Raw genomic sequence first — 20,747 nt, forward strand, 5'->3', positions numbered from 1 at the left:
TTGGCTGTAATTTAGTTTAGAATAAAGACTTACGCAGGGGTGTAAAGTACTTAATCAGTACTTTAAATTATTTTTACTTACGTAGTTTTTGGGTGGGAATCTGTACTTTACTTAAGTATTTAAATATTTGACAACTTTTACTTCACTACATTCCCAAAGAAAATGATATACCTTTTACTCCATACATTTCCCCTGACACTCAAAAGTACTCGTTACATTTTGAATGCTTAGCAGGACCGAAAATGGTTCAATTCACACACTTATCAAGAGAACATGCCTGGTCATCCCTACTTCCTCTGATCTGGCAGACTCAGTAAACACAAATGTGTTGTTTCTAAATTAAGTCTGAGGGTTGGAGTGTGCCCCTGCCTCACCGTTAAATTAAGTCTGAGGGTTGGAGTGTACCCCTGCCTCACCGTTAAATTAAGTCTGAGGGTTGAAGTGTGCCCCTGCCTCACCGTAAAAAAAAAGAAAACAAGAAAATTGTGCCATCTGATTTGCTAAGTATAAGGACATTTTAATTATTCATACTTTTACTTTTAATACTTGAGTATATTTGAGCAATTACATTTATTTTGATACATAAGTATATTTAAAACCAAATACTTTTAGACTTTTACTCAAGCAGAATTTTACCAGGTGACTATCACTTGGACTTGTCATTTTCTATTATGGTATCTTTACTTTGACTCAAGTATGACAATTGGGTACTTTTTCCACCACCAGACTTACGTTTATTTTTGACCAGAGCATTACATGTGAATTAGGTTTGAGGCACCCATTGCAAAGACTTGCAAAACCAGCTCTTTGTCCTGTCTGTACTGGTAGTGTACAGCAGCTGCCATTATATCAGCAGCCAAAGACCGGAAATAGTCATTCTCAGACACACCCTCACGAGATGCCTATTCAGATACTCCCTCTTTGCTCATGTGTTCCAAGTTACTGCCAGGCAAGGGTAGACGATAACAAACAACAAGATTCTTAACGTTTTCTTGACTTTACTCGACTTTTATAGATCACCTATAATGTTATCCAGGAACTTTCTGAAGAAATATTAGGATACATGAGACGTTTATTTGTTTGAACTTAATTCCGTGTTGATATTGAAGTAGATGTTTGATTGCTCTGGTCTAGGGACGCATCATTTGCAGCCTTGGGAAGCTAATTTTCTCTCCGCAACTCTGTAGTTATTATCTCTACACTACAACAAAGTAGTCGAACTGTACTGTAGCCAACAATATTTCATTCCATACAAAGAAATAATAGCTTCCACAATGGATCGGGTAAGTCTGGCTTTAACAGTATATGTGCTGTGTTGTGCAAAATGTATCGTCCTAGTTTTAATCGTTTTTGATCCTCCACATTCCTGCTTTGGTTTAAACGTTTCGACCAAAAAAGCATGACGGTAAAACTTGTTGGGATTTTTTTTCTTCTTCAAAGTAGCCTGCTACTATATCATGTTTAGGAATCTGTGACTATGAACTAATTATATCTCCTTCCTCCCAAAGTGTTCACATTCATTCACTGATTTCGAACACATTGCCCATTATTTGACCAGATACTCAAGTGTCCGTTCTAACAAAGAAAATAAATGTTTTCTTAAATGGAAGGCAATCGGTAAAGAGGCAAGATCAGGTGGGAACATAAAAGAGGGCAGCATGCGTGTTTTTCCCACAGCCACAAATGTCTATATCGCATTTTTATTTATTTAAGGTTAGACATAAAGCTAGAAGTGGTGTTAGGGTTAAAAAAAATTAAATCATTGCCACATAAGTACTGGAAAATTCACAATAAGATCAGGTGGGACCATTATTAGGCATAAAGTTAGGAGTGTTGTTAATAAGATCAATGGTAGAAATGGGCGTGGTTTATGGCTTTGTTTGCGGTAACTAGCGACGACAAGTCACTACTACCATATAAAGTTCCCTACATTTATCAATACACTCCTAACAACCTAATCGTTACGAAATTGAATAAGGCAGAAGCCAGATTTTGGGCCCAGTTATCCCTCTTGCTTCACCTCTTCATCGGTGGAAACTAGCCCATTCCTCCACCAATCTAATGCTCTTAGATTTGTGGGAAGTAGTGTACAATTGAACATTTGAGGAAAAAGGAGATGTTCGAGGGATGCACCCAAATCAGAGGTTTAGACTAAATTAATACAATATTTGGTTTAATGTTCATCTATGTTGAATACTTCCAACAGGACAAATCTAGGCCGTCCCCCTCCACCCTCCAGAAGTCCCCAGGTCGATCGCCTCCCTGTACTTTACTGCTGGTTCTGGTCGACTGCAGGAAAACACCGGGGCAGAGTGGAACTGAGAGAGGAGAAGAGGAATATGGAGATGTGATTTCATTAAGTAAGAACCATGGTGTGTGGATGAGACTACAGTCTGCTTCTGTAACAATTAATTGATTAATTATATATTGATGAAAATATCTGGTCGTTCCACCCAATTTTAAGAAGTGTACCAAAAAAAAGTTTGATTTCACATAATTTTAACTGTCATAAAAAGCACATGTTCAACTTAATAATATACATGTTTTCCCATCTCAAGAGGTTTAATGAAATATAAATACTATAGTAAGAGCCAATGTGCCAAATAAAGTAACAGGGTTGACTGTAACAGGGGACTTCTGAAAACAACAAAACCACTACATTGGTAAAATAGTCCTTTAAATCAGCCATGAATCTGCTTGTGACGGGGGGAATGGATCTAGTATTGCAGTCTTAACATAAAAAGTTATTGTTAAAACATCTCTATCATGTCTGTGTCTGGATAGAGGGGTTGAGATGCTCACTTTCCCACCACAAAACAGAATTTACAAAAATAGTAGAACCATCATCTGCTTTTACTCTATGATATGACTATTAGATTTTCTTATGCAAAAAAATATATATTTTCAAAAAATATATTTTTGAAAGAATAGTTTCACCATATTAAAACAAGAGTTCAGTTCATGTAACAGGGTAGACCTTAAAATGAGGGACAGGCATAAATTAATTACTAATCACACAAAATAAATATGTTCAGAAATGACTGTTAAAGTAACCAAATAACTAGGGCTTTACATGCACACTAATCATTTCCTATTAAACTGATTATGGCAGTAGGCTGAGTATGTCATTAGTCATGTAAACATCTTACTCTGCTGATCTTAATTGGTGTAAGGTCATAACCGAAGTAAGGATACGCCTTTAAAAACACCTGGTTTTCTGAGAATTCTTTAGAATGATTAGGACATGTTAACACTTAAATCAGAGTTATAGAGGTGTATTTAATCTGTGTATGTGCTAACACAAGCAGCGTCAGCTAACTCCTTTTGACCGAGTGCAGTGAGTTCAGGAAAAACAAAGTATGCATCTTAGACATAGATTTCACATACAAACTGAATTTGTAATAACTCAGAATTAAATATGCTTCAAAAAAATAACATGATCACTTTTACAGAACCTTTATTTTGATAGCAATGTTTATTTATTTATCAAAGTCCCATCAGAGCAGCCTGATTTCAGATGTGTCCATGTTAACAGGTTGATGAGGGAAATTGTTCTACTTTCCAAGCATGTCAACATTTAAATCAAACTCCTATACTAATTGACTTCACAATAGTCATATTATTCTGGACTTGTAACTTTACTCAACGATGGTAAAACTTGGAGTAATTATTGTATTAGATGGGTTAAAATCTTTCTAGAAGTGACACAGGGTTGACGGAGGGACCTGTCAAAATGCTGATTTGTGTCACTTTAGTTTCCCCCCCCCAAAAAAATCAGATTAATTGAATTCTCCATGTGTTCTGTATTAAATGGCACTTTATTGAATATTAGTTTTAAAATGCAATATTAGCATGCAATTATTGCAGGAAAAATGTCAAAGGGACCCAAAAGGCAGTCTTTCATAGAACGACATCTGTTTATGGATCCATATTTGCAAAATGTTATTCATGTCTTTGTTTCACAGGGGACATCCCTAATTGTTGCTCTCTCAGTGGGAGGGGTGTATCATCTGGGGAGCCTCAACAACATCATGATGCTGACAAGAAAGAGAAGAGTCTCTCCAGATCAGAACACCTCAAGAAACACCAGCATAGAGGTATAGGGAAGAAATCTCACCACTGCTGCTCTGACTGTGGGAAGAGTTTTGCTAAACAGAAGGAATTGATGATTCATGAGCGGATTCACAATGGAGAGAAACCATACCACAGCTCTCAGAGTGGTAAGAGTTTTGCTGCATTTAAAATCTTAAAATCTAATCAGAGAATTCATACAAGGGACAGGACTTACACCTGCTTTGATTGTGGGAAATACTTCAGTCGATCAGGAGACCTGACTGCACACCAACGCATACACACAGGAGAGAAGCCTTATAGCTGTGATCAGTGTGGGAAGAGCTTCAATCATTCAGGATCCCTGACTAAACACCAACGCATACACACAGGAGAGAAGCCTTATAGCTGTGATCAGTGTGGGAAGAGCTTTAGTCGATCAGGAGACCTGACTAAACACCAACACATACACACAGGAGAGAAGCCTTATAGCTGTGATTATTGTGGGAAGAGCTTTGCTCGAGATTCCACCCTGGTCACACATCAGCGAATACACAGAGGAGAGAAGCCTTATAGCTGTTATCAGTGTGGAAAGAATTTCAGGACGTCAGGACACCTAACTAAACACCAACGTGCACACACAGGAGACAAGCCTTATAGCTGTGATCAGTGTGGGAAGAGCTTCAATCATTCAGGATCCCTGACTGAACACCAACGCATACACACAGGAGAGAAGTCTTATAGCTGTGATCAGTGTGGGAAGAGTTTTGCTCGTTCAGGGTCACTGATAAAACACCAGAAAGCACAAACATGTTTTTTTTCATCTCCCTTCTCTCTGGCACCGGTTCCAGATCCCTAAATAAAGTTTACATAGAAAACATCTTGTAAACAGTCATCCATCTCCCATTCTCTAACACTTTACTAAGTCTGATTGCCATGGTAACATGTGTAGATAATATGCAGCTCTGGATCCATATGTATCAAGCGTCTTGGAGTAGAAGTGCTGTGTGTGTGGTGGGGTGGCGGAGGAGGTGTTCAGAGCTATCTTTTAATTTATGAACTCATATTATCCATTAAATAATGTATAATAAAATGTTTCACCAATGGTAGGTGTATATTCATGTGTGGGGGAAATGTTATCTGAAGAGAGAGCCTTGAATTGTACTTGTCTCATACAATCATTGGTTCCTGTAGGTAGAGATATGAGGGGAGACGGTCATGACCCCCTCAGATCTTTTGGCAGAACGCTCAGAAAATGTTCTATAATTTACATGCAGGAACCAAATGTTAATGATGAATAATGTAAATCATGCTAATATAACTTGTCTGTGTAAGCAGTATATAAGAGGACTAACGGGACTGCCCCGAAAGAGCTCCTGACCGACATGTACTATGGTGCATTAAGTTTGTTGGAATCTCTCCAGCTTGCTGATAATAAATAATTATTCATTTAAGTTTGACTGAGTCCTTGGTAGTAATTTCCACGACACATGTATTCAATACAAAAACACATTAAATCCTTTATCTTATGCCGCACTGCATGAGGCAAATGGTGGTCACACCAGATACTGACTACCGTTTTTTTTAAGGTATCTGTGACCAACAGATGCATATAGTTGAAGTTGGAAGTTTACATACACCTCAGCCAAATACATTTAAACTCAGTTTTTCACAAATCATGACATTTAATCCTAGTAAAAATTCTCTGTTTTAGGTCAGTTAGGATCACCACTTTATTTTAAGAATGTGAAATGTCAGAATAATAGTAGAGATAATTATTTATTTCAGCTTTTATATCTTTCATCACATACCTCACATGGGTCAGAAGTTTAGATACACTCAATTAGTATTTGGTAGTCCAGAGCTTCCGGCGACGGATCCCAGTCCAGAGCTTCCGGCGACGGATCCCAGTCCAGAGCTTCCGGCGACGGTTCCCAGTCCAGAGCTTCCGGCGACGGTTCCCAGTCCAGAGCTTCCGGCGACGGATCCCAGTCCAGAGCTTCCGGCGACGGTTCCCAGTCCAGAGCTTCCGGCGACGGTTCCCAGTCCAGAGCTTCCGGCGACGGTTCCCAGTCCAGAGCTTCCGGCGACGGTTTCCAGTCCAGAGCTTCCGGCGACGGTTCCCAGTCCAGAGCTTCCGGCGACGGTTTCCAGTCCAGAGCTTCCGGCGACGGTTTCCAGTCCAGAGCTTCCGGCGACGGTTTCCAGTCCAGAGCTTCCGGCGACGGTTTCCAGTCCAGAGCTTCCGGCGACGGTTTCCAGTCCAGAGCTTCCGGCGACGGTTTCCAGTCCAGAGCTTCCGGCGACGGTTTCCAGTCCAGAGCTTCCGGCGACGGTTTCCAGTCCAGAGCTTCCGGCGACGGTTTCCAGTCCAGAGCTTCCGGCGACGGTTTCCAGTCCAGAGCTTCCGGCGACGGTTCACAGTCCAGAGCTTCCGGCGACGGTTCACAGTCCAGAGCTTCCGGCGACGGTTCACAGTCCAGAGCTTCCGGCGACGGTTCACAGTCCAGAGCTTTCTGCGACGGTTCACAGTCTGGAACCTCCAGCGACTGTCAACAGTCCGGAACCTCCAGCGACGGTCAGCAGTCCGGGAACCTCCAGCGATGGTCAACGGTCCGGAGAGCCAGGCACGGCTCCAGTCCAGCTCCATGGCAGAATCCTTCCTCTGCGCCGGTGCCCAGTCCAGGCACGGCGTCCAGTCCCGCTACATGGCAGGAGCCTTCCTCTGCGCCGGTGCCCAGTCCAGGCACGGCGTCCAGTCCCGCTACATGGCAGGAGCCTTCCTCTGCGCCGGTGCCCAGTCCAGGCACGGCGTCCAGTCCCTCTCCAAGGCCGGAGCCTTCCTGTCAAGCCCTGAGCGTAGAGAGCCTTTTTATTCTCTATTTTGGTTAGGCAGCCATTTCCCCACTGTTTTGTGGGATCTTGTTTATGTGTAGTTGCCTGTCAGCAATTCATCTACTTCACGTTCCATTCGTTCTTTATTGTTTTTGTGCATTTCATTTAATAAACATGTGGAACCCATATCACAATGCGCTTTGGTCCGAATGTTCTTACGACAAACGTGACACCAAGCTGTTTAAAGACACAGTCAACTTAGTGTATGTTAACTTCTGACCCACTGGAATTGTGATATAGTGAATTATAAGTGACATAATCTGTCTGTAAACAATTGTTGGAAAAATTACTTGTGTCATGCACAAAGTAGATGTCCTAACCGACTTGCCAAAACGATAGTTTGTTTACAAGAAATTTGTGGAGTGGTTGAAAAACAAGTTTTAATGACTCCAACCTAAGTGTATGTAAACTTCTGACTTTAATTGTATCTGTATTCCCAGTCATGTGAAATCCATAGATTAGGGTCCAATTCATTTATAACAATTTACTGATTTCTTTATATGAACTGTAACTCAGTAAAATCGTACAAATTGTTGCATTTATGTTTTGTTGAGTGAAAAAATTATTGAATTAACTAATTGCGTAAATGATTGGGCCTACTACTGTTTTAGGTGTTCTGGGTCAGAACTGTCAACGTGATTTACACCCATCAGAGTATCTGTGCTATGAAGGGCTCAACAGTGGAACTTCCCTGCACATATCAACATCCATGTTATCATGTAGTCTCAGAACCAAACTGGTTTATTCAAGAGAAATGTAATGAGGCGCCTAAAATCCTGAGCTTGGTCCAGAGTATGCAGGTCGTGCTGAGTACCTTGGAACTAAAGAGAAAGACTGCAACCTGAGAATCACAGACCTGAGAGAGAGAGATTCAGCTGAGTACAAGTTCAGATTTAAAACACAGTATGCAGAATGGGGGTACAGCTTCCATGGAATAACTCTGACTGTCACAGGTAATATATAATATCTAATTCTAATAATTCATTAGAATCATTCAGAGCTGCAGGTGAAGGTGTCTTCCTCCACAGAGGAAAAGAAGAGAACACTGACCTGTAGCACCACCTGTCTTCTGACTGACAACCCCACCTACATCTGGTTCAAGAACGGACAACATCTCCATGACCCTACTTCCCAACAATACTCCCGTAATACTCTAGGGGTCTGATGTTACTCTACAGACAGTTACTCCTGTGCTGTAAAAGAACATGAGGATTTGCTCACTCCTACAGTGTGTGAGTCTGAACTCACCTATAATAATAATCTTAAGTATCAATCATTAAGGCCTGTGGACCAATAGTAGAACATGTGGGGAAAACAGACAAATCGGTGCACTCTTGGATAGTAACACTAGTAGGAACTATACAGTATAATATACAAGGTAGACAAAGGCTGATGGTATGTTATCTTGTTATATCGTTTTAGAATTATAATTTTGGAATTCGTTTTAGAATAAGACTGTAACGTAACAAAATGAAAAAGTCAAGGGTTCTGAATTCTTTCTGAATGCACTGTGTGTGTCTATATATTTAATTCATTTTAAATGAACCAGTCCAATACATCTAAAACACTTGAAAATAGTCTCATCATCATTTGAGGAATTGACCAGATACATTTAGTTTCAGGTGTTCATGGTCAGAGCTGTTTGAATGTGACTCACACCAAGAGGATATCTGTGCCTTGAAGGGGTCAACAGTGGACATCACCTGAATGTATAGACATCCCAGGCATAACGTCACAGAAGTATCCTGGTTCAACAAATGGGAGTCTGGAGTTACTACAGATCTAAGCCAGGACCCAGAGTATGCAGGTAGTATGAAGTACCATCGAACTACAGACAAGGACTCCACCCTGAGAATCACAGACCTGAGAGAGAGTGACTCTGCCGAATGGAGGGCTGCCTTAATCGACATCCACATCTTCGGGGCCTTGAAGAGGTCAAATCAAATTGTATTAGTCACATGGGCCGAATACAACAGGTGTAGACCTTACTGTGAAATGCTTACTGGCTGGAGTCTTTGACAATTTTTAGGGCTTTACTCTGACTCCGCCTGGTATAGAGGTCCTGGATGGCAGGAAGCTTGGCCCCAGGGATGTACTGGGCCGTACGCACTACCCTCTGTACTGCCTTGCGGTCGGAGGCCGAGCAGTTGCCATACCAGTCAGTGATGCAATCAGTCAGGAGGCTCTCGATGGTGCAGCTGTAGAACCTTTGAGGATCTGAGGACCCATGCCAAATCTTTTCAGTCTCCTGAGGGGGAATAGGTTTTGTTGTGCCCTCTTCACGACTGTCGTGGTGTGCTTGGACCATGTTAGTTTGTTGGTGATGTGGACACTAAGGAACTTGAAGCTCTCAACCTGCTCCACTACAGCCCTGTCGATGAGAATGGGTGCGTGCTCGGTCCTCCTTTTCCTGTAGTCCACAATCATCTCCTTTGTCTTGATCACATTGAGGGAGAGGTTGTTGACCTGGCACCACACAGCCAGGTCTCTGACCTCCTCCCTATAGGCTGTCTCGCCATTGTCGGTGATCAGGCCTACCACTGTTGTGTCATTGGAAAACTTAATGATGGTGTTGGAGTAGTGCCTGGCCGTGCAGTCATGAGTGAACAGGGAGTACAGGAGGAAACTGAGCATGCACCCCAGAGGGCCCCTGTGTTGAGGATCAGCATGGCGGATGTGTTGTTACCTACCCTTACCTCCTGGGGGTGGCCCGTCAAAAAGTTCAGGATCCAGTTACATAGGGAGGTGTTTAGTCCCAGGATCCTTAGCTTATTGATGAGCTTTGAGGGCACTATGGTGTTGAATGCTGAGCTGTAGTCAATGAATAGCATTCTCACAAAGGTGTTCCTTTTGTCCATGTGGGAAAGGGCAGTGTGGAGTGCTATAGAGATTGCATCATCTTTGGATCTGTTCAGGCGGTTCGAGTGCAAATTGGAGTGGGTCTAGGGTTTCTGGGATAATGGTGTTGATGTGAGCCATGACCAGCCTTTCAAAGCACTTTATGGCCACAGATGTGAGTGCTGCGGGTCGGTAGTCATTTAGGCAGGTTACCTTAGTGTTCTTGGGCACAAAGACTTTGGTGGTCTGCTTCAAACATATTTGTATTACAGACTCGGACAGGGAGAGGTTGAAAATGTCAGTGAAGGCATTTGCCAGTTGGTCAGCGCATGCTTGCAGTACACGTCCTGGTAATCCATCTGGCCCTGCGGCCTTGTGAATGTTGACCTGTTTAAATTGTTTTACTCACATCGGCGGCAGAGAGCGTGATCCCACAGTCTTCCGGAACAGCTGGTGCTCTCATGCATGTTTCAGTGTTACAGTGCCTTGCGAAAGTATTCGGCCCCCTTGAACTTTGCGACCTTTTGCCACATTTCAGGCTTCAAACATAAAGATATAAAAATGTATTTTTTTGTGAAGAATCAACAACAAGTGGGACACAATCATGAAGTGGAACGACATTTATTGGATATTTCAAACTTTTTTAACAAATCAAAAACTGAAAAATTGGGCGTGCAAAATTATTCAGCCCCTTTACTTTCAGTGCAGCAAACTCTCTCCAGAAGTTCAGTGAGGATCTCTGAATGATCCAATGTTGACCTAAATGACTAATGATGATAAATACAATCCACCTGTGTGTAATCAAGTCTCCGTATAAATGCACCTGCACTGTGATAGTCTCAGAGGTCCGTTAAAAGCGCAGAGAGCATCATGAAGAACAAGGAACACACCAGGCAGGTCCGAGATACTGTTGTGAAGAAGTTTAAAGCCACTGCAAATCTACCAAGACCTGGCCGTCCCTCTAAACTTTCAGCTCATACAAGGAGAAGACTGATCAGAGATGCAGCCAAGAGGCCCATGATCACGCTGGATGAACTGCAGAGATCTACAGCTGAGGTGGGAGACTCTGTCCATAGGACAACAATCAGTCGTATATTGCACAAATCTGGCCTTTATGGAAGAGTGGCAAGAAGAAAGCCATTTCTTAAAGATATCCATAAAAAGTGTTGTTTAAAGTTTGCCACAAGCCACCTGGGAGACACACCAAACATGTGGAAGAAGGTGCTCTGGTCAGATGAAACCAAAATTGAACTTTTTGGCAACAATGCAAAACGTTATGTTTGGCGTAAAAGCAACACAGCTGAACACACCATCCCCACTGTCAAACATGGTGGTGGCAGCATCATGGTTTGGGCCTGCTTTTCTTCAGCAGGGACAGGGAAGATGGTTCAAATTGATGGGAAGATGGATGGAGCCAAATACAGGACCATTCTGGAAGAAAACCTGATGGAGTCTGCAAAAGACCTGAGACTGGGACGGAGATTTGTCTTCCAACAAGACAATGATCCAAAACATAAAGCAAAATCTACAATGGAATGTTTCAAAAATAAACATATCCAGGTGTTAGAATGGCCAAGTCAAAGTCCAGACCTGAATCCAATCGAGAATCTGTGGAAAGAACTGAAAACTGCTGTTCACAAATGCTCTCCATCCAACCTCACTGAGCTCGAGCTGTTTTGCAAGGAGGAATGGGAAAAAATGTCAGTCTCTCGATGTGCAAAACTGATAGAGACATACCCCAAGCGACTTACAGCTGTAATCGCAGCAAAAGGTGGCGCTACAAAGTATTAACTTAAGTGGGCTGAATAATTTTGCACGCCCAATTTTTCAGTTTTTGATTTGTTAAAAAAGTTTGAAATATCCAATAAATGTCATTCCACTTCATGATTGTGTCCCACTTGTTGTTGATTCTTCACAAAAAAATACAGTTTTCTATCTTTATGTTTGAAGCCTGAAATGTGGCAAAAGGTCGCAAAGTTCAAGGGGGCCGAATACTTTCGCAAGGCACTGTATTTGGGCTGCAATCTGAGATGCAGTTAACTCTAATGAACTTACCCTCTTCATGTAACTCTGGGTCCTCCTTTCCTGTGGGGGTCCTGATGTGAGCCAGTTTCATCATAGAGCTTGATGGTTTTTGCGACTGCACTTGAAGAAACTCAAAGGTACTTGACATTTTCCGTATTGACTGACCTTCATGACTTAAAGTAATGATGGACTGTTGTTTCTCTTTGCTTATTTGAGCTGTTCTTTCCATAATATGGACTTGGGTATTTTACCAAATTGGGCTATGTTCTGTATACCACCCCTACCTTGTCAAAACACAACTGGAACCCAAAATGGTTCTACCTGGAACCGAAAAGAGTTCTCCTATGGGGACAGCCAAGAACCCATTTGGAATCCTGTTTTCTAAGAGACTACCCTGCATGTGTCACATGTGTAACCAAGGTCTTATAATGAGTGACATGATCCTCGCCTCCTCCTTGGCGGCTACACTGTTGCTCCTGGCAACGGCTCAAAGGTTCTGAGCACGGTCGCTAGGCGACAGTCCAGGGCGGACAGGTGCAGCTCGGAGAGGGGCTACGGAGAATAGAGGATCATGAAAAAGAGAGTCCCTCATGACATCAGACTGTACTGGGGCAGGGAGAGGAGACGCAGACAGACACAGTAGGGTAGAGTGACGGATCCTAGAGAAGGAGAAAGAGAGCGAGAGAGAAATGAAGTGAAAGTTGAGAAAGAAGAGGAATAAATTACATTTTTCATGTATCATGTTCTCTCCTCTAGGTGAGTATATATATTCATGATAACACAACTTATTGCACCTTAATGTTTAATCATGTACAATGTTATACCTGCAGCACTGCTCCACAGGTGTCAGGATAGAGGGTTAATCTGTAGAGTGACGTCCAAACCTGTAGTCAGCACACAGTGTCAATGTTACAATCAACTAACGTTCGTTAAACCTGTAGTCACCACTCAGACAGTGTCAATGTTACAATCAACTAACGTTCGTTAAACCTGTAGTCAGCACACAGTGTCAATGTTACAATCAACTAACGTTAGTTAAACCTGTAGTCAGCACACAGCGTCAATGTTACAATCAACTAACGTTAGTTAAACCTGTAGTCAGCACACAGACAGTGTTAATGTTACAATCAACTAACGTTCGTTAAACCTGTAGTCAGCACACAGCGTCAATGTTACAATCAACTAACGTTAGTTAAACCTGTAGTCAGCATACATACAGTTGATTGTAACATTGAGACTAACGTTCGTTAGCTAGCATTCGAGGGATGACTGTTCTCAATGATTTGTGCAGAGTAAAAATAAAATGTTGATAATTTGTGTAGTCTTACTACTGCAGTAGGCTACTGCTTGTCCATGTGCTAGCTAACAACAAGAAACCCAGACGAGAGAAACGTGAAAGCATTCAGGCAGCAGAGATGAGCTTGTCATTAGCTAGCTAACGTTAGCTTTATTGTAGCTATAAAAGCATTATGTTTATTGTTGTTTATTTATTGTATACCAGTTATATACATAGACAGAAGGGTGTTAGTTATAAATACAGTACATTTGACTGTAGTTTAGTTTAGAAGAAAGACTTACGCAGGGGTGTAAAGTACTTAAGTAAAAATACTTTAAAGTACTACTTTAGTAGTTTTTTGGGGGAATCTGTACTTTACTTTAGTATTTATAGATTTACAACTTTTACTTTTACTTCACTACATTCCTAAAGAAAATAAATTTTCCCTGACACGCAAAAGTACTCGTTACATTTTGAATGCTTAGCTGTACAGAAAATGGTTCGATTCACACACTTATCAAGAGAACATCCCTGGTCATCCCTACTTCCTCTAATCTGGCAGACTCAGTAAACACAAATGTTTTTTTTTTGTCAATTATGTCTGAGTGTTGGAGTGTGCCCCTGCCTATCCGTTAAAAAAATTAAACAAGAAAATTGTGCTGTCTGGTTTGCTTAGTATAAGGACATTTTAATTATTCATACTTTTATTTTTAATACTTAAGTATATTTGAGCAATTACATTTATTTTGATACATAAGTATATTAGAAACCACTTACTATTAGACTTTTACTCAAGTAGAATTTTACTGGGTGACTAACTTTTACTTGAGTCATTTTCTATTTTGGTATCTTTACTTTACTCAAGTATGACACTTGGGTACTTTTTCCACCACTGGACTTACATTTATTTTTGACCGGAGAATTCCTTGTGAATTAGGTTTGAGGCACCCATTGCAAAGACTTGCAAAAACAGCTCCTTGTCCTGTCTGTGCTGGTAGTGAACAGCAGCTGCCATTATAGCAGCAGCGAAAGACCAGAAGAAGTCATTCTCAGACACTCCCTCACAAGAGGCCTATTCAGATAAGGAATTCTTATCACTTTACAAGGTCCCTGTAACACCTAAAGATTTTGCAATTGTTTTATATGCCATTCCCTCAGGTGTTGCATTGTTATTCAGGAACGTGTCAAGACCTGACCCTCAGAGCCTACCTTCTATTGACCCTGTTGACCCATCAGTAGGAAAGATTTGTTTCTCTTTTGGTCCATTCAACAACAGAGCGATACGAACCTTGTTTCAGCAGGATGTTGTATCTATACATTATGTCATGCCTTATTGGAATGGATTTATTGATAATATCTGTTGGAAAAAAGTTTGGATGTTGCAACACACACCTGTTAACAAAATTAAGTAAGTTTCCTTTTAAATTATTAATAAATATTATCCTGCTAACCACTATATGAAGAAGTTTAAGGAAAACATCAACTCAAATTGCTCCATGTAAATTTACAAACAAAACACCACGTTTTATTACCTTACAAAAATAAATTGAACTGTACTTTAAGACAATTAAATACTCTACTAACAAAAAAGCTGTTTGAATAATAAGTGTATGTATGTCACTTATGGTCCTTGTGTAATGTGATATTGTACTCCCTAGCCCCGCCCCCAGCCACGCCCCTAGCCCAATTGTCCTTTGTATATTATTTATATAAACTTGTTTTCCCATATGTACTTCCTGTATTGATTTGTTGTTAATAAAACTTTTTTTTTAAAGGCCTATTCAGATGCTCCCTCTTTGCCCATGTATTCCAAGTTACTGCCAGGCAAGGGTAGACGATAACAAACTACAGGATTCTTAGCGAGAGGGGGTGTTGAACGTTTTCTTGACTTTACTCGACTTTTATAGATCACGTAAAATGTTATCCAGGAACTTTCTGAAGAAATATTAGGCTTCATGAGACGTTTATTTGTTTGAACTTAATTCCGTTTTGAAATGAAAATATATGTTTGATTGCTCTGGTCTAGGGGCGCATCAGTTGCAGCCTTGAGAATCGAATTTTCTCTCCGCAACTCCCTAGTCATTATCTCTACACTACAACAAAGTAGTCTAACTGTACTGTAGACAACAATATTTCATTCCATACAAATAAATAATAGCTTCCACAATGGATCGGGTAAGTCTAGCTTTAACAGTATAAGTGCTGTGTTGTACAAAATGTCTAGGCCTAGTTTTTTCATCGTCTTTGATCCTCCACTTCCTGTGCTCGGTTTAAACGGCTCAACAACAAAAAAAACATCACGGTACGACTTGTTGGGATTTTTTTCTTCGTCAAAGAAGCCTACTACTATATCATGTTTAGGAATCTGTGACTATGAACTAATTATCTCTCCTTCCTCCCAAAGTGTTCACATTCATTCGCTGATTTCGAACACATTGTCCATTATTTGACCAGATACTCAAGTGTCCGTTCTAACAAAGAAAATAAGTGTCTTCTTAAATGGAAGGCAATCGGTAAAGAGGCAAGATCAGGCGGGAACATAATAGAGGGCAGCATGCGTGTTTCCACAGCCACAGACGTCTATATTTCATTTTCATTTATTTAAGGTTAGGCATAAAGTCAGAAGTGTTGTTAGGGTTAAAATCACATTTTAATAAGATACATTTTAGAAATGTGCGTGGTTTATGGCTTTGTTTGTGGTAACTAGTAATGTCCAGGCACTACTACCATATTATTTTTTTATTTAACCAGGTAGGCCAGTTGAGAACAAGTTGTCATTTACAACTGCGACCTGGACAAGATAAAGCAAAGCAGTGCGACAAAAACAACACAGAGTTACACGTGGGATAAACAAAGTACAGTAAATAACACAATAGAAAATCTGTATACAGTGTGTGCAGATGAAGTAAGGAGGTAAGGCAATAAATAGGCCATAGTGGCGAAGTAATTTCAATTTAGCAATTAACACTGGAGTGATAGATGTGCAGTTGAGGATGTGCAAGTAGAAATACTGGAATAAATACTGGTGTGCAAAAGAGCAGAAAAAAAAACAATATGGGGATGAGGTAGGTATTTGGTTGGATGGGCTATTTACAGATTGGCTGTGTACAGCTGCAGCGATCAGTAGCTGCAGGGGGTGCGGAGCTGTTGGCCGGGGTTGGGGTAGCAAGGTGGAAAGCGTGGCCAGCCGTAGAGAAATGCTTCTTGGATTTATCGGTGGTGACAGTGTTTCCTAGCCTCAGTGCAGTGGACAGCTGAGAGGAGGTGCTCTTACTCTCCATGGACTTTACAGTGTCCCAAAACGTTTTGGAGTTTGTGCTGCAGGATGCAAATTTCTGTTTGAAAAAGCTAGCCTTTGCTTTCCTAACTGACTGTGTATATGTAACAGTATAACTTTAGACCGTCCACTCGCCCATACCCGGGCGCGAACCAGGGACCCTCTGCACACATCAACAACAGTCACTCACGAAGCATCGTTACCTATCGCTCCACAAAATCCGCGGCCCTTGCAGACCAAGGGGAACTACTACTTCAAGGTCTCAGAGCAAGTGACGTCCCCGATTGAAACGCTATTTAGTGCGCACCACCGCTAACTAGCTAGATATTTCACATCCGTTACATATATTGGTTCCTGACTACCCTGAAACGTGTCCTACTTTTATCAATACACTCCTAACTACCTAATCTTTATGAAATGTATATTCGATCAAATAAGGCAGAAGCCAGATTTTGGGCCCAGTTATCCCTCTCGCTTCACCTCTTCCTCGCTGTTTGAAGGGAAATGACTGGTATGAGATATATGGTGGAAACTAGCCCATTCCTCCACCAATCTAATGCTCTTAGATTTGTAGGTTGTAGTGAACAATTGAACATTAAAGGAGATATTCGAAGTATGCACCCAATAGATTAATATTAAACCAAATATTTTTTGTTGAATACTTCTTGCGGCCAACAGGACAAATCTAGCCCGTCCCCCTCCACCTTCCAGGAGTCCCCAGGTCAATCGCCTCCCTGTACTTTACTGCTGGGTCTGGTCGACTGCAGGAAAACACCGGGGCAGAGTGGAACTGAGAGAGGAGAAGAGGAACATGGAGATGTGATTTCATTAAGTAAGAACCATGGTGTGTGGATGAGACTACAGTCTGCTTCTGTAACAATTAATTGATGAATTATATATTGATGAAAATATCTGGTTGTTCCACCCAATTTTAAGAAGTGTAACTTGGTAAAACAAATAGTTTGATTTCACATCATTTTAACATTGTCATGTTATAAAGAGCACGTGTTCAACTTAATAAAATACATTTTGCCATCTCAAGAGGCTTAATGAAATATAAATACTATAGTAAGAGCCAAATAAAGTAACCGGGTTGACTGTAACAGGGGACTACTGAAAACAACAGAACCACCAGATTACATGGGTAAAACGGTCCTTTAAATCAGCCATGAATCTGCTTGTGACGGGGGGAATGGATCTAGTATTGTGCAACAGGAAGTAGTAATTGAATGCAGTCTTCACATAAAAAGTTATTGTTAAAACATCTCTATCATGTCTGTGTCTGGATAGAGGGGTTGAGATGCTCAGTTCTCCACCACAAAACAGCAGTAAATTGATAGACAGTAGAACCAGCTCACCTGCTTTTACTCTGTGATTTGACTATTAGATGTTCAGTGTTTCTTATGAAAACCTATGTTTTTAAAGAATAGTTTCACCATATTAAAACGAGAGTTCAGTTCATGTAACAGGGTAGACCTTAAAATGAGGGGCAGACGTAAATGAAAAATGCAGAAATGTCACTTTAGCAACTGTTTATTCATATTAAAAATCATATTGATTGAATTGTCCAAGTGTTCTGTATGTGTTCTGCACTTTATTTCATATAACAGAGATTTAAAATTGAATATTGGTGCACAATTATTACTGGAAAATATCTAAGGAACGCGAAAAGCATTCATTTCATGTAACGCCCCATATGTTTATGGACCCATATTTGCAAAACCTAACTATTCAATGTCTTTGTTTCACAGGGGACAGCCCTAATCGTTGCTCTCTCAGTGGGAGGGGCTTATCATCTGCAGAGCCTCAACAACATCATGATGCTGACAAGAAAGAGAAGAGTCTCTCCAGATCAGAACACCTCAAGAAACACCAGCATAGAGGTATAGGGAAGAAACCTCACCACAGCTGCTCTGACTGTGGGAAGAGTTTTGCTAAACAGAAGGATTTGATCATTCACAAACGGATGCACACCGGAGAGAAACCGTACCACTGCTCTCAGTTTGGGAAGAGTTTCGCTGCATCTAAAACCTTAAAATCTCATCAGAGAATTCATACAGGGGAGAGGCCTTACTCCTGCGTTGGTTGTAGGAAATGCTTCAATCAGTCAGGAGACCTGACTACACACCAGCTCGTACACAAAGGAGAGAAATCTTATAGCTGTGATCAATGTGGGAAGAGCTTCAATAAATCAGGAGCCCTGACTAGACATCAACGCATACACACAGGAGAGAAGCCTTATAGCTGTGATCAGTGTGGGAAGAGCTTCAATCAATTAGTACATCTGACCACACACCAACACATACACACAGGAGAGAAGCCTTATAGCTGTGATCAATGTGGGAAAAGCTTCAGTAATTCAGGCGCCATGACTAGACACCAACGCATACACACAGGAGAGAAGCCTTATAGTTGTGATCAGTGTGGGAAGAGTTTTGCTCAAGATTTCTCCCTGACTACACACCAACGTATACACAGAGGAGTGAAGCCTTATAGCTGTGATCAGTGTGGGAAGAATTTCTGGACCTCAGGACACCTGACTACACACCAGCGAATACACACAGGAGAGAAGCCTTATAGCTGTGATCAGTGTGGGAAGAATTTCTATACGTCAGGACACCTAACTACACACCAGCGAATACACACAGGGGAGAAGCCTTATAGCTGTGATCAGTGTGGGAAGAGCTTCAATCATTCAGGATCCCTGATTATACACCAACGCATACACACAGGAGAGAAGCCTTATAGCTGTGATCAGTGTGGGAAGAGTTTCAATCATTCAGGAGCGCTGACCACACACCAACGCATACACACAGGAGAGAAGCCTTATAGCTGTGATCAGTGTGGGAAGAGCTTCAATTATTCAGGAAACTTGACTGCACACCAACGCATACACACAGGAGAGAAACCTTATAGCTGTGATCAGTGTGGGAAGAGCTTCAGTCGATCAGGAGACCTGATTACACACCAACGCATACACACAGGAGAGAAGCCTTATAGCTGTGATCAGTGTGGGAAGAGCTTCAATCGATCAGGACCCCTGACTATACACCAACGCATACACACAGGAGAGAAGCCTTATAGCTGTGATCAGTGTGGGAAGAGTTTTGTTCGAGATTCCAATCTGATTGCACACCAACGAGTACACACAGGAGAGAAGCCTTATAGCTGTGATCAGTGTGGGAAGAGCTTCAATCAATCATTAGAACTGACTAGACACCAATGCATACACACAGGAGAGAAACCTTATAGCTGTGAGCATTGTGGGAAGAGCTTCAATCAATCAGGAAACTTGACTAAACACCAACGCATACACACCGGAGAGAAGCCTTATAGCTGTGATCAGTGTGGGAAGAGTTTTGCTCTAGATTTCACCCTGACTACACACCAGCGAATACACACTGGAGAGAAACCTTATTCCTGTCTATGTGGAAAGAGCTTTGCTCATTCAGGGTCACTAAAAAAACACAATGCAGCACAAACATGTTTTATTTTATCTCCCTTCTCTCCGGCACCGGTTCCAGATCCCTAAATACAGTTTCAATAGAAAACATCTTGTAGAGAGTTATTATCTCCCATTCTCTAAGTCTGATTACCATAGTAACCTGTGTTGCTAATATGCAGCTCTGGATCTATATGTATCAAGCGTCTTTGAGTAGGAGTCCTGTGTGTGGTGGGGTTTTCAGAGCTGTATGTTATTTCATTAACTCCTGTTATCCATTAAATAATGTAGGATAATGTTTCAACAATGGTAGGTTCATATTAATGTGTGAGGGAAATGTTGTCTGAAGACAGAGTCTTGAATTGTACATCTTTCCTCATACAATCATTGGTTCCTGTAGGTAGAGATATGAGGGGAGACGGTCATGACCCGCTCAGACCTTTTGGCAGAAGGCCCAGAATATGTTCTATATGTTAAGATCGGAGACGGTTCCAGTCACATGCAGTTTCAGTCACATGCAGGAACCAAACGTTAATGATTAATTAATTATGAATAATGTAAATCATGCAAATATAACTTGTCTGTGTAAGCAGTATTTTAGAGAACTACCCTGAACGGGACTGCCCCGAAAGAGCTCCAGACCGATGTGTACTCTGCTGCTTTAAGTTGGTTGGAACCTCTCCAGCTGGCTGATAATAAATCATTATTCATTTAAGTTTCACTGAGTCCCAGTTAGTAATTTTCAGAACACATGTCTTCAATACAAACATACATTAAATCTATTGTCTTATGTGAAGGAGATTTCGCACTGCATGAGGCAAATGGTGGTCACGCAGATACTGACTACCTTTTTTTTAAAGGTATCTGTGACCAACAGATCTGTATTCCCAGTCATGTGAAATCTATAGATTAGGGCCTAATTCATTAATTTAAATTGACTGATT

The 20,747-nt window shown here is 41.3% G+C and overlaps 1 protein-coding gene across 7 annotated transcripts; it reads left to right on the plus strand.

Moving 5' to 3' along the window:
- Positions 1-1,192: 1,192 nt before the first annotated feature.
- Positions 1,193-20,521, plus strand: LOC110517299 (zinc finger protein 271-like). 7 transcript variants are annotated; one of them, XM_036940157.1, is made up of 3 exons: positions 1,193-1,283; positions 17,040-17,205; positions 18,113-20,521. In XM_036940157.1, exons 1-3 carry the CDS (start codon positions 1,275-1,277, stop codon positions 19,891-19,893), a joined length of 1,956 nt encoding a protein of 651 aa, XP_036796052.1. In that variant the 5' UTR covers positions 1,193-1,274; the 3' UTR covers positions 19,894-20,521. The 7 variants fall into 7 exon arrangements, with proteins under 7 accessions (XP_036796052.1, XP_036796054.1, XP_036796057.1 ...); XM_036940159.1 differs by having other exon boundaries at positions 17,040-17,193; XM_036940162.1 differs by lacking the exons at positions 1,193-1,283; positions 17,040-17,205 and adding exons at positions 4,043-4,819; positions 12,494-12,502 and having other exon boundaries at positions 18,304-20,521.
- Positions 20,522-20,747: the final 226 nt, after the last annotated feature.

The sequence above is a fragment of the Oncorhynchus mykiss genome, chromosome 13 (assembly GCF_013265735.2).
Source record: "Oncorhynchus mykiss isolate Arlee chromosome 13, USDA_OmykA_1.1, whole genome shotgun sequence".
In the NCBI taxonomy this organism is placed as follows: Eukaryota; Metazoa; Chordata; class Actinopteri; order Salmoniformes; family Salmonidae; genus Oncorhynchus; species Oncorhynchus mykiss.